Here is a 12,135-nt window from a genome sequence, read left to right on the forward strand (position 1 = left end):
CTCAACAAACCAAACAGCAGACCAACAGTCGACATGTGTGGCCTTTACAACAATTACTACTGCATGAAAAACGACAGCCTTTGTATGCCTTTAAAGTGAGAGTAGGAAAAGAGGCACATGCATGCATGCACATGTGACACAGAAGCAACGTGGGCTTTTGGGGGGGCACGAACAGTCTATTTGAAAGGGAGAAGCTTATTTTCCCTGAGGAGCACTAAGTCCAGCTGTCAGCACTGACAATAAGATAAAGTCACCATGGAGACATTGAGTGAGAGGCAAGTGATGTCAGACTTTAATGGAGCGCTGAAGTAAATTACACAGTAAATTTCAAATCCTGATGATTACAAATAAGTAGAGTACTAAACCGATCTTTCGGAAGAGTTTAAATGCAAGAATTTGTACAGAAGATTTAGATCAACACAAAAAGCAGAGTCTGAGTTATTGTTTCCAAATTACAAACGTACACCTCAATAGATCAGTCGAACTTGGACGTGACAAAGTACGTACAAAGATTAAACGTCACGAGGACACTAAAGGGCGTACGATCGCTCGAAAGAAAAAAGACGCAAATGAGTTGCGCTTGTTAGGAGACCGCCCGCGTTAAGTGAAGCTTCGTGTTCAGAACCCGAATCGTATCTTGGTAATAATTTTAATGGCAGACACTGTAGAAGCAGCACCGGAAGAAGGTGTCAAGAAACTGGCGTACAGCTTCCCCATCGTCAGGCACACAGACATGCCCGAGGAAATGAAGGAGGAGGTCATCGCGATGTGCATTTCAGCCTTCGAAAAGTGTGCAAACAACAATGAGACTGCAGCAAAGATTGTCAAGGACAACATGGACAAGATGTTTGGCACAGCGTGGCACGTTGTGATCGGAGAAAGTTTCGGCTTCGGCGTCACTCATGAGGCGAAGCATCTGCTTTACATGTTCTACGGAGGGTGCTTGGCGATTTGTATTTGGAAGTGCTGCTAGCACCGCCAGTTGATCCTCTTCCTCCTCATCATCGGTCGCAGACTAATATCGAACAATGAACTACCATCTGATAATCAGAAACAATTTTGCTGAAATATGGTGTCAATGACGACAACTTATTTGTTTACTCGGCAGAGTGGTTCTTCTTCACTTGATTTCTGAGCGGCAGCATTTGTTTTGTTGTCTCGTTATCGCCATCTATGGTCTGGCGGTTTAGGTAGAACAATAAAAAACTGCTGTGACCACATGCAATGCGGTTTAGTTTCTTTGCGCTTTCTTTATATAACGATGTTTTGTGTATATACTATTAATTGGATGGAACACGAGCGCAGCCATTTATTGATAGCAGAACGTCTATGTCCAATACTAACCGTGACTTAAGTTTATTAACTGACTACAATGTTTCGATTTCCATTAAATGACATGCATTGTGTTAAATCAGTCAAAATAGCTTCAAGTCAGATGGTTTGATGCATATAGAAATTAAGCGTTTGATTTGGGAATCGTTCAAATGCTGCCACCTTTGGGCCACTGACAGCTGTTGCTGTTATCAGAATATACTGAAATGACAAATTCGAAAAAACACCGGCGAGTCGTTTAACAAATAAATTGTTGATTATTTATTATTTATTTTATATTTTTCAATGATACAACAATAAACAAGAAATATGTTTTCTGCGACATAGCACGGCCATAATTAAAAATATAAAGTATTCATTTTTGTGGTACCAATTACAAATAAAAAAAAAATTATGGTTTGAAACGCACGTAGAAATAGAATACTATTTACATAATAATTTCAGTGTATCTGTCAAGGGTTTCCGTAGTGTAGTGGTTATCACGTTCGCCTCACACGCGAAAGGTCCCCGGTTCGAAACCGGGCGGAAACATGTTTTTGATTTTTATCGTTATTGGCAAATCAATGTCCTCGATATTGTATAGCGATACCAACATGTTTTTAAGTTACGGTGCGCAAAGTTTTCATGACTTCAAACTATATTTGTTGTTAAACAATAAAAAGACCAAGAACCCCCAAAGACATCAAGTTTCAATCATATCCGCTGGAGGGCAGCATCGTATCCATTCACCTGCCAGTGCGACAAAAAGTGAGTAGACGAAGAAGTTGCCTTGTGCTGGTCAAGCCGTTAGTTTGCTGGATCTTACTGAGTGGACCTTGCTGACTGCACCGGTGACAGGTTAGCAGTTGTCCAAAATGGATTATTCTGCAATCCAGAAAGGTTTCCGACAGCGTAAGTTACGTACGTGGTTTTCTTGATCAAATTGTTTCCCAGCTGCTTTCAAGTGACAGTTTTTTACTGGACAATGAAGGAAGAGAAGATTGAATGGGAGGGTCTGCTAGCTCCTAGCATCACTTCACTGTCAATTAACCCAAATTGTGAATGCAATATAAGACAATAAAACTGATAACATAATGCATTTGATAATTTGACAACAAATATGAAGATAGCACGCTTTACTTGATCATGCACTTCTTAGTTTTTGACTTGTCAAAATAACACATTCATTGTTTTGCAACGTTATAATGGTCCCGATCAACATCTCAGCTCATGGACGGTGTTATCTGATACGGAGTGAGTGTCTGTGTCAGAGGCAAGTCTGAGTTCATTTTTCAAATACCGTAGTTCAACTTTAGTTCTAGCGCACCAGTTTAAAACAGTGGTTCCTCATAATGTTTTACCTCGTGACGATGTGATCAGAGATACCGCGGGATAGAGCGCAGAAACGAGCCTGCTCCTGCAGCGCACACGTCAGTAAACAAGTGTCAGCTGAATGCTACAAATGTGCGACTAATGCCCGGCATGTGCTTGCTTTATCAAATGATGCCTGTTAATAGTAGCAAACAAAATAAAATATTGCTCTTCTCTTTATCCAGAGCCCAATGTACGTCTACGAAATAATTTGATGGATGGTTCGGATGGCAGCCAGTTGTTTGAGGACACAAGTGGCTGCGCTTCACCAACATCCCACCAGAGGTGAGGTTCACCACACAGGTTCAAGATTAAACATCTTAAATTAGTTCGCATAGTTCACATTCTCTAATCTAATGTGTTATCGTTGACAGGAATCTACAAAGCGGACATCAGATGGCAGGTTTCCCGGGCGAATCCATGCTGTCGGACCCCGTGTCTAACTTTGCCATGGCTTATGGCAGCTCACTGGCATCTCAGGGGAAGGAAATAATGGACAAGAATGTAAGATTGACTCACAGATCTTTGTTTCGCATAAAGAAAGAAACATTTGTAAAGGGGATATTGTGTCTCTGTATTGTAGTTGGACAGATTCATCCCAATTTCCAAGCTGAAATACTACTTCGCTGTGGATACAGTGTACGTGGGAAAGAAGCTGGGTCTTCTAGTTTTTCCCTACATGCATGAGGTAGGTGGGCTAGATTTCAAGTATCCTATTTTTAGAGCTGCTCCCCGGATACCTTCTGTAACCTCATTAAGTGTCCAAATGTTTGGAATTGACAGCCTACGGATCTGCCTTTGCTTGAAATATTCTTATACAAGGGTGTCTCGTTTGTGTTGGAGCTTCCGAATACATTGTGTGATCCATGTGTTGCAGAACTGGGAGGTGAGCTACCAACAGGACACTCCTGTGGCGCCGCGCTTTGACATCAACGCTCCCGATCTCTACATCCCCGCCATGGGCTTCATCACGTATGTGCTAGTGGCTGGGCTGGCCCTGGGCACACAAAACAGGTACATTTTTCAATGGCACGAAACTACTAAAGCGTGTGATACCCCCCACCCCCATATTCTGTATGTCAAGGAAATGAAATGCAAATCTAACTGTCTTTAGAGCCAAATTGCTTCCCGTAATAGTAGTATGGAAGATGGATGGATAATGATTTTTTTTTTTTTATACCCTTCCTCTTTTGTGGCACTTCAGGTTTACTCCCGAGCTGCTGGGGGTTCAGGCAAGCTCGGCACTGGTGTGGCTCATAATGGAAGTTTTGGCAGTCCTCCTGTCACTATACCTCGTAACCGTTAACACCGACCTCACAACCATTGACCTGCTTGCCTTTGCTGGATACAAATATGTCGGGTATGTGCCTCACTCTCCCATTTATGCACATTGATGTCGTGGCAGTTACCTGGTCTTTAGTTTTGCATTGTAAATATCACGCGAGTAGCTTGAGGTCGTAATATTCATTCATCCATTTTCTATCACGCTTGCTCATATAGTGGCGAGCTGGAACCTATTACTGCTGACTGTAGGTAGTTTGTTTTTCAAATATGAATTGTCCTTTTCTCAGGATGATCATTGGTGTAGTCGCAGGACTCCTATTTGGGAGGCCAGCCTACTACGTCTCTTTACTCTGGTGCTGTGGTGCCATTTTTGTATTTCTGGTGAGTAGCAGTCCTGTTCACAAAGGCTCCTACTAACAACAAATTACAGGCAATGCAGTGGTGCATTCATGTGCTGCAAAAGATTTTGGGGAGCCCTGCATTAAAGCAAACGTGTGCTGCATATTTGATGTTTGCATGAAATAACGGCCACTTGAAATTGCAGACCCGCACCCTGCGTCTGAAGCTTCTATCCGAAGCGGCGGCAGAGGGAAGGCTAGTGAGAGGAGCCAGAAACCAGCTGAGGATGTACCTCACCATGTGTATAGCGGCGGCCCAACCCCTTTTCATGTACTGGTTCACCTATCACCTCATCAGATAAACGCACCCGCACTGGGGGAGAAGGAGACACGCTCACATGCCTTCACCTCTCACAGCACAGCTGGTATTTTTTTGTACTGCCACGGTATTGTCCTTAAAACATTCAACTACGATGTTTATCTACACTGTGTAATTACGTCTGAATTCTTTTTTTGTTTTATAGCAATATTTAAATGTATCCTGTATGTTTGTTAGACGCTGCATTGGTCTGCATAAACGATTTTTCTGAGCTGACGGCACATACAACTTAACAGGCTTTCTTTCTAATCAGTGAAAGCAAAAGCACACTCAAGAGTAGCGCACAATTCTATCAAGTGTCTGATCCTATATCAGTTCATCTGAACTAAATTGTCATCCTTCCAGTGTGCTTGTGCTCTTAAGCTTTGCGTGCTTTGTGACACGGAGGTCACAGAGCAAGGATAGATCTCGGCAGGTAACAGCGATGATGTTTTGATATCCTTTTAAGAAACAATGTAAATTATTTGTCGCATTTCATATTGAAAGTCAGGTGGAATAAAGGAAAAAATTAATACTACATGACATTGAACCATCAATATCTTATTTAGGTGTTTCATTTTTTTCAGGATGTACTTTTTTTTAAATTTTGTGTCAATTTGAGACTAAAACAACTAACTTTGGAGATAAGTATATAATATTTCATATGAGAACACAATTTTGTATCTAGTATTTTTAGAAATAATTTCAAGAAGAATTACACCTCAATTCAAGACCTTTAATGGTTTTGGTGTCATATAGTCACTTAATATAATCATCTATAGTAAAACAATAATTCAAGACTGCACACAAGTCTCGTGAGTGTAAGGCATCTTCTATTGCAAAACTAAGAATCATCCTCGGTTTTTTTTTTAGTCACTTTAACAATGTTTCTGATCGGAGCTTAATTTGCCGTGGTGTAGAACTGAACTGCCAAATAAAATACAACCACAATAAAAATCATATGGTGTCCCAAAAAAATGAACTTACTACTCTTTCAAAGTCTTCACACAATAAAAAGTATGTTAATTGCGCCATACATTGTTACATACATTCTTCTTCAGTGCCTAAGTAACAATTTGCGCTTTAAGATCTGTTTTGGATTGGCACTAACAGTTAGTTAAGGTTGGCAGAGGTCAAGGCTTTTTTTCCTCATGTTTATCATTGTCCTAATAAGCACATTATGAACTGTAGTAGCTAAGGCCATGTAATATTGGGTGTTTCTAGGGAATAACACATCAGTGGTCCCGCACTGGAACAGCAGCCTTTCACCTGACTCCCCTCTTTGTTTCTCATTCTGCATGCATTCTCTTCATTAATCAAGGACCCTGAAATAGAATACACACCTACTGACCCATCCCGAAAACCCACAAACACACATCGCTGCCCATGCATGAGCAGTGTCAACGGCTCCTTACACAAAAACACTCTGCCTATTTTTTCTCCATCCGAGAGTTGTACCACGGTGAGGACGGGATGCGTGTGCTGGGAACAGGTGCAACTTTGGCTTGCACGTTGTGATATGTAAGCAATGTAACCTCCCATTTCATCTAAGCAAGCTTGCATTACACAACACTCAGCTTTCAAAGAGCACAATCTGACCCGAGACACATCCAGGAGGGTGATAGTATCATTATTGATAGACAATAATGCAAAGCTCCCGTTGGATGTCATGTGAAAGTTTTGTGGCTGACACTTAAATGTCCCCGGTAGCTCAAAGTGCCTGCACACCGTCTCATCGGACATCTTCCAGGTATAAATCGCCCCCGAGGCCACGACCACGACCACAAAATCGGCATGCTGAGAAAGCGTGCCGAAAGCAACGACATCTTCAGAGCTTTCGACTCTCGGAAAGGTCTTGCTGATAGTGCCCGACCACAAACTGGCGGCCAGCAGATCTCCATCATGGAGGCCGATGAGAAAGGTGCTCTCGGGTGACACCTGTGCACCAGAAAGGTACACGTGAATAGCACATACGACACTCCCATGTGCCATTTTCCAAACCCGAGAAAGTCCTTGCTCGCAAATGCTAACGCCAAAGTTACAACTGGGCGTGATAAGAACATCCGTAGCGTTGCTCCCACCTATACGTAAGATATTCTTCCTCGTTTCTGTATGCCAAAGGTAAATATCTTCACCTGAAAGTGTCACAAGGGCCATGCCATCCTGACTAAGACGTATTCTTTTCACAGTGTTAGCATGCAGGAAGTTAGCATGAGGAAGACCGGTCTCCAGGCTCCAACTCCACACCGTATCTGTCCCGTCTGCAGTGTAAAACCATCTTCCACTTTGCTCCACCACCACGTCTTTGACCCCACATTCCATTTTTGGAGCTTCACTGGCAGCATGAACCATTTCAGAATCCCACACAAGAAGGCAGCCATTGTCAGTGACACAAACAATAGCTGAGGTGGTTTTGAGGAGTGTATGAGGTTGTGTGTTGGTCTCTAAGGAGAGAACACACCGTCCTGTACAAAGCCTCCACACCAAAACCCGAGGACAGGTCTCCAGTAATGCCAGGAAATGGTGTCCATTCTGGGAGAATATCGCCTGAATAAAAGTTTGACCCGGTGGAGCCAAGAAATGGTCGCACTTGTCCCAGTCACGCGTATCCCACACAGTGACCTGGTTGCACTGACAAATCAATAAACTGTCAAATTCATCAGAGTAATCAATACTGACCACATTGTTGAAGTCACTCCGCATAGAAAGTTCTTTAAGCAATCTTGGTGTTTGCGTTTTAGAGGAAACATTCCATAATTTCACATCTCCTGACTTTTCAACACAAGCCATATCCAGTTTGTCCTCACAGAGGATTATCGACACAATTGCTCCATGGTTTGAGTGTGAACAGGAGCTAAGGAGGCTGTGATTGGCTACATCAAATATTGACACGGTTCCTTCCTCTTGACCGCAAATTACGTGAGAGCCATCGGAGGAGAAAACCACACAGGTCACGCAGCTCGGACAACAAAACTCTTTGACAGTTGTGTCGGAGGTATCAAACAGTCCCACGAGTGTGGCCTTCTTCCACCACACACATAGCTGTCCTCCAAAACTCACAAAGCCCTCTAACATGTTCAGAGTGTGTGAAGCTTTGACCTCCATAAAGATGTCTGGAGCACCAACATTCCACAAAAACAGTTTGTTGCATAGGGTGAAAAACAACATGAATCGTTGGCTGCTTTTCACACCTGCAAACTTAAGCTCCGCCTCCTCAGAGCTCAGTGATAATCGCGCCACACCAAAGCTCGAGCCATTCCATATCCACGCCGAGCCATCGCGCATGACCTTTGCGATGGTCCCACACTGTGTCCCGGCAGCGGTAACAGCGAGCCGTTTTGATCCACAGTTGCAGTTTAGATGGTGAAGCAAGGCGACGGTATCAGGAGAAGGAGAAAGCGCAACTGTCAATCGGCAGCCTCTTGTACTCATCTCCCTTCTGATCTCACCGACGTAAATTTTGAGAGCAGGAAAGAGCTCCATATATGGGAGGAGACTGACCTCCATCAATGTGGGAAGCTCCAATGGGGAGATTTGCAACAAACAGGATGAAGACGCCAATATGCTCGCCAGGAGTGTACGTTCCCTTAGATTGCCCCAAGATCCCTCTTCCTGTCTCAACATGTCCACAAGATCTGTTAGGAGGCCGGCCTTCACCAAAACATGATGGAACCTCCATGACGTCAACACCTTCCATCTTAAGTCCAAACTGTTGCTTTCTTGTAAGTGATGGACCAATTCCACAGCTTCTCTCCCATTAAAGGCGTCTCTGAGTGATGGCTGCTCTTCGACGGGTTCCCTCGCTTGTGCACTGCCTTCATTTAGGCTCAGCTTTTCAAAACATGCATTCCATCTGCTCATGAAATAATCGGCCATCTCCCAATGAATTTCTCTCCTGGCCTCACATGTGTGGAAATAGGTTCTCGCCATGACAAGTCCAAAATGTCTGCTCACCCAGAACAAAACTTGACAACCTATTACCGTCCTCCTGATGAGAAAGCCATTCAGGTCAAGAAGGAGTCTTTCCAGATCTACTTGTGAGATCTGATCGGGATGAGCTTTGGATAAGAGGTCTGCAAGTTCTGACTCTCTGAGTCCCACTTTGGAGAGAGTGACGTAAGAGACGGCACGAGCCACCACCGAGGAAGAATATTTCTTCTCCAAGTGATCCAGCAAGACAGAAATAGATGAATGGACGCTGCCAGGGAGATGCGACTCTGATACTTCTGAATCTAACGAGAGACCAAAACAAACACACGAGAGTAAATGTAAGGAAAAACTTCAATTTTGGGTTCTTTTACTGTGCTGTACCTGAAGACCAAAGTGATCCATGAGCATGTAGTAGTCGGACGTAGAGGGCGAGACAACATGAAGTCAGTGCCTGGTTCACCAGTGCAAGTTGTCCAGATGTCACTTTCCTCCCAGAGTTGCTTAGAAGTGATATCAGCACCTTCAGACATTGCTTCCTCTCCACACCACTCAACAGAACATGTATATACCCTGCGTTTTTTTTACACCTCTCTGAAGCAAAGCTAGGTGCACTGCACTCTGGGTAACGTCTTTCGATGACCCGCATCAGTCGAGTTTGGTTAGTGGAGACGCCCAGGATGATTTTGACTCCGGGAGGAAGAGGTGAGGGCAGGCTTTGGATGATTTGCTCTGCAAAGTTATGCCCCAGTTGGTGTACCCCATTCAGGATCATGACTAAAGGCTTTTTATAAGATGGCAGCAGGGAGAGAAGGGAAGAGAAACATTCTGATGCTTCAGAAAGACTGATGTCAGGTTTTCTGATGGCCCTAAACGCAGCACTCAGGTTAAGGTGAGTGACGTCAAATCGATTGTCTCGAGGCTCGGTGACCCCTCGGTAATCGCCGCCACTGAGGTTGAAGCAGCTGTCCTGGAAAGATGAAAAGTGACCATAACTCTTGAAGATTTGATAACACAAGCTGGACAGCAAGCGTTCGGGGGAAGCCGAGTGTGGCGAGTTGGGAAAATAGGTGACCACAGCAGGATTGGTGTCATGCAGCCAGATTTTCATCTACAGAGAAAAGAAAAATGTTTTCATGCTAATGATGTCATCAAACTCAATTTTCTTTTTTCCTGAAGCCATTGTCATCTGAGAAAAAGCTACATAAAGGCACGTCCTTCAAATTAGTAGCGCAACACCACGACCAACAAATATTTGCTTCAATTTACAGTAGTACTAAAATTAGTAAGTATTTATTCATGTACCTGGTGAGCACAGTGAGCCAGCAAGACAGTCCTCCCAGCACAAGGACCTCCTGTCAGCACAAGCGGACATTGGTGATCACTTTGCTGAACATAGGCTCTGACCTAGAAAAAGTGAACTGTCAAGCTGATATCTTTTCAAGCTTCATTAGAATGTCAACGTCGTGACTTAAAGGTACGTCTGACCTCTTCAATCTCCGGCCTGGTGATGACGTAAAACTTCGAAAGGATGCCACACAGTTCTTCCTGTTCCACTTGCTCCCGTGCCAATGCATCGCTGAGGTCACAGCTTCCAAATCCTCCAGACTCGGCAATGCTGTCAGTCAACTTCATCAGGTCGGAATACACCTGACAGGAGAGTAACTCTGCAAACGCTCGCCTCTTAGCTGTGGTGTAACCACGGCGACGGTCACACTCTGTGGTTGTGATGTAAGCCTCAAGCTGGTACGGGGCGATGAGGCTTCTCAAGAAGTTTTCAATCAGATCTGAGAGTAAATTCTTTGCATCGGGTGATGCTTTTACTCTATTGGAGTAAAGAAAAGTGTCCTGTAAGTACAATGAGGATGTGTAGCTGTGTGAAAATGAAAAGTCAAATCGTACGGGCACTGAAAATGTTGCCGGTAGTCTACACACAACTCTAGTGTGACTAAATAGTCTGTGCTCTGTCGAGTAGAAGAACAGTAAGTGGTGGTCACCTCTTCCTCTTCCTTTGAATGTGTGTTTAACTCAAAGGAGTCCATCCCTCTAGCTTCTCGTTCCACCTTGAAATTGGTGATCTTGTGAACGTAAACAAGGCAGCGTCTGATGACATCATCACGAGAACGGCTATCCAGGGCAAAGCGTAGGTCGCTATCAAGGACTACATAGCCAGAAATAACATTAAAGAACGTAAAAGTGAAATAAATGTGTGATGTACACACACACACAGAGCTAGTTCACCTGATCTGCTAAAAGCAAGGCCTTCACCTTGAGTCAGAAGCTTCTTGCGCACACACAGACTCACAGCAGTTGCAAACACGTTCACCAAATCCTCCATGTGAGTCTCCTCCTTGGAAGCAATGAAGTCAATGACCCTCATATTGTGACACAATAACAATAGCGCATCACGTCTTGGAAACCTGAGGCATGCACGGGCGTCTCAAGCAGAATGTCGGTGGAACGGTGTTCTCGTCTCTGGAGTAGACTCTCTCCAGCTCCCTGGTGCTGAGGCCCAGTTGTTGGATCTGTTGCAGCAGCAGGTGAAAATGTGGCACCTCCACCTGGGCAGGAAGACTGGCCTTGCCGTACTCATGTCCTATCAAAGCCTTGCAACACCACCGAGTGGACAGAGAAGGAAGAGCAGCTTTACTGTAATTTGACCAGATAGACTAGAATGTCCAGTATGACATAAATGCTTTTTATATTTCATATTTACTAGTAAAAAGGGTCCAGCAGAGCTTTCTCTGCATTCTTGTATCAGCTCTTTTCTGGTCTTTTCACAAGGCCAGTGGCTGCGATGAATGGCCTCATGTGGGTCGATTACCTGTACACACACACACACACACACACACACACACACACTCACATGCTGCTAAACCAACACAGTGAGGTTATAGGGCTCCCGACACTAATTAAATATACTTCTGAATAGAGATGGAACAATGGTGGGAGCAGCATTCAGCGGTGAGCTGACACACAGAGAGACAGGCCGCAGTTATAAATAAGAACTTGTTCTTAATTGTTTGCCTGGGTAAATGAAGGTTAAATAAAAAAAAGACACACCCACACACATAGTCTTTCTGTACATTTGATCAGACAAGTGAGAATGTAGATTAGATATAGTCAATGAAATCATTTATAATTTGACAATAAAAAGAACAAAGTACATAGAACACAGAGAACGAGACTGCAAACAATTGGAAAGATGCCTTTTATAGTGTGAGAAGTACGTATTCACCCTGAAGTCCACTCCCAGCTTGTGCCTGCAGTGCTCTCGTAGTTTGGGGAACACAACCTCCCTCAGAGCTCTGCGCTCCACCACGCTGTCTGTAATATGAATGTCACAAAAGGAAACCACCAATGAAAACCTTGATATACAAAAGTGGCTATGAAAATTCCTGGGAATCATCCAGAACCTTTCTCAACTTACCTGCAGGGTTTGAGCACAGATAAAGCTTAACACAGGCGGAACGGAAGCGGCACTTGGAAGCAGCTTGGTCCATATGATCTTTTAAATAAGGGTTCAATTGTCTCACTGGGCTGGTG

The 12,135-nt window shown here is 43.9% G+C and overlaps 2 protein-coding genes, 1 non-coding gene and 1 pseudogene across 5 annotated transcripts; 3 read left to right on the forward strand and 1 right to left on the reverse strand.

The window, feature by feature from the left end:
* Positions 1 to 287: 287 nt before the first annotated feature.
* On the forward strand, positions 288 to 1,220 carry LOC147054758 (dynein axonemal light chain 4 pseudogene; annotated as a pseudogene).
* Positions 1,221 to 1,790: 570 nt separating this feature from the next.
* Positions 1,791 to 1,863, forward strand: trnav-cac (transfer RNA valine (anticodon CAC)). Its single transcript has one exon. It is a non-coding gene; the product is annotated as a tRNA-Val (tRNA).
* Positions 1,864 to 2,073: 210 nt separating this feature from the next.
* Positions 2,074 to 5,680, forward strand: yif1b (Yip1 interacting factor homolog B (S. cerevisiae)). Of its 2 annotated transcripts, none has more exons than XM_085915959.1 (8): positions 2,074 to 2,223; positions 2,868 to 2,967; positions 3,057 to 3,186; positions 3,266 to 3,370; positions 3,560 to 3,696; positions 3,887 to 4,042; positions 4,254 to 4,347; positions 4,511 to 5,679. In XM_085915959.1, exons 1-8 carry the CDS (start codon positions 2,187 to 2,189, stop codon positions 4,664 to 4,666), a joined length of 915 nt encoding a protein of 304 aa, XP_085772085.1. In that variant the 5' UTR covers positions 2,074 to 2,186; the 3' UTR covers positions 4,667 to 5,679. The 2 variants fall into 2 exon arrangements, with proteins under 2 accessions (XP_085772085.1, XP_085772084.1); XM_085915958.1 differs by having other exon boundaries at positions 2,080 to 2,232; positions 4,511 to 5,680.
* Positions 5,262 to 12,135, reverse strand: LOC147054761 (NACHT and WD repeat domain-containing protein 2). 2 transcript variants are annotated; one of them, XM_085915951.1, is made up of 10 exons: positions 12,020 to 12,135; positions 11,828 to 11,916; positions 11,306 to 11,413; positions 11,010 to 11,195; positions 10,831 to 10,939; positions 10,587 to 10,750; positions 10,078 to 10,437; positions 9,895 to 9,996; positions 8,974 to 9,700; positions 5,262 to 8,894 (listed from the first exon to the last, which is right to left on the reverse strand). In XM_085915951.1, the coding sequence occupies exons 1-10, from the start codon at positions 12,090 to 12,092 to the stop codon at positions 5,857 to 5,859; spliced, it is 4,956 nt and encodes a 1,651-aa protein (XP_085772077.1). In that variant the 5' UTR covers positions 12,093 to 12,135; the 3' UTR covers positions 5,262 to 5,856. The 2 variants fall into 2 exon arrangements, with proteins under 2 accessions (XP_085772077.1, XP_085772076.1); XM_085915950.1 differs by lacking the exons at positions 10,831 to 10,939; positions 11,010 to 11,195; positions 11,306 to 11,413; positions 11,828 to 11,916; positions 12,020 to 12,135 and having other exon boundaries at positions 10,078 to 10,414; positions 10,587 to 10,664.

The sequence above is a fragment of the Syngnathus leptorhynchus genome, chromosome 7 (genome assembly GCF_054491065.1).
Source record: "Syngnathus leptorhynchus isolate UIUO chromosome 7, UIUO_Slep, whole genome shotgun sequence".
Classification (NCBI taxonomy): Eukaryota; Metazoa; Chordata; class Actinopteri; order Syngnathiformes; family Syngnathidae; genus Syngnathus; species Syngnathus leptorhynchus.

Excerpts from the sequence above, each read along its gene's own strand:
- yif1b (XM_085915958.1), top strand. The coding sequence starts at position 2,187 with ATGGATTATTCTGCAATCCAGAAAGGTTTCCGACAGCGTAAGTTAC. Across the intron at positions 3,697-3,886 it reads GCCCTGGGCACACAAAACAG|GTTTACTCCCGAGCTGCTGG; the intron begins GTACATTTTTCA and ends GTGGCACTTCAG. Across the intron at positions 4,348-4,510 it reads GTGCCATTTTTGTATTTCTG|ACCCGCACCCTGCGTCTGAA; the intron begins GTGAGTAGCAGT and ends TTGAAATTGCAG.
- LOC147054761 (XM_085915951.1), bottom strand. The coding sequence starts at position 12,092 with ATGGACCAAGCTGCTTCCAAGTGCCGCTTCCGTTCCGCCTGTGTTAAG. Across the intron at positions 11,917-12,019 it reads TCTGTGCTCAAACCCTGCAG|ACAGCGTGGTGGAGCGCAGA; the intron begins GTAAGTTGAGAA and ends TTCATATTACAG. Across the intron at positions 10,438-10,586 it reads ATTCAAAGGAAGAGGAAGAG|GACACTTTTCTTTACTCCAA; the intron begins GTGACCACCACT and ends TTGTACTTACAG.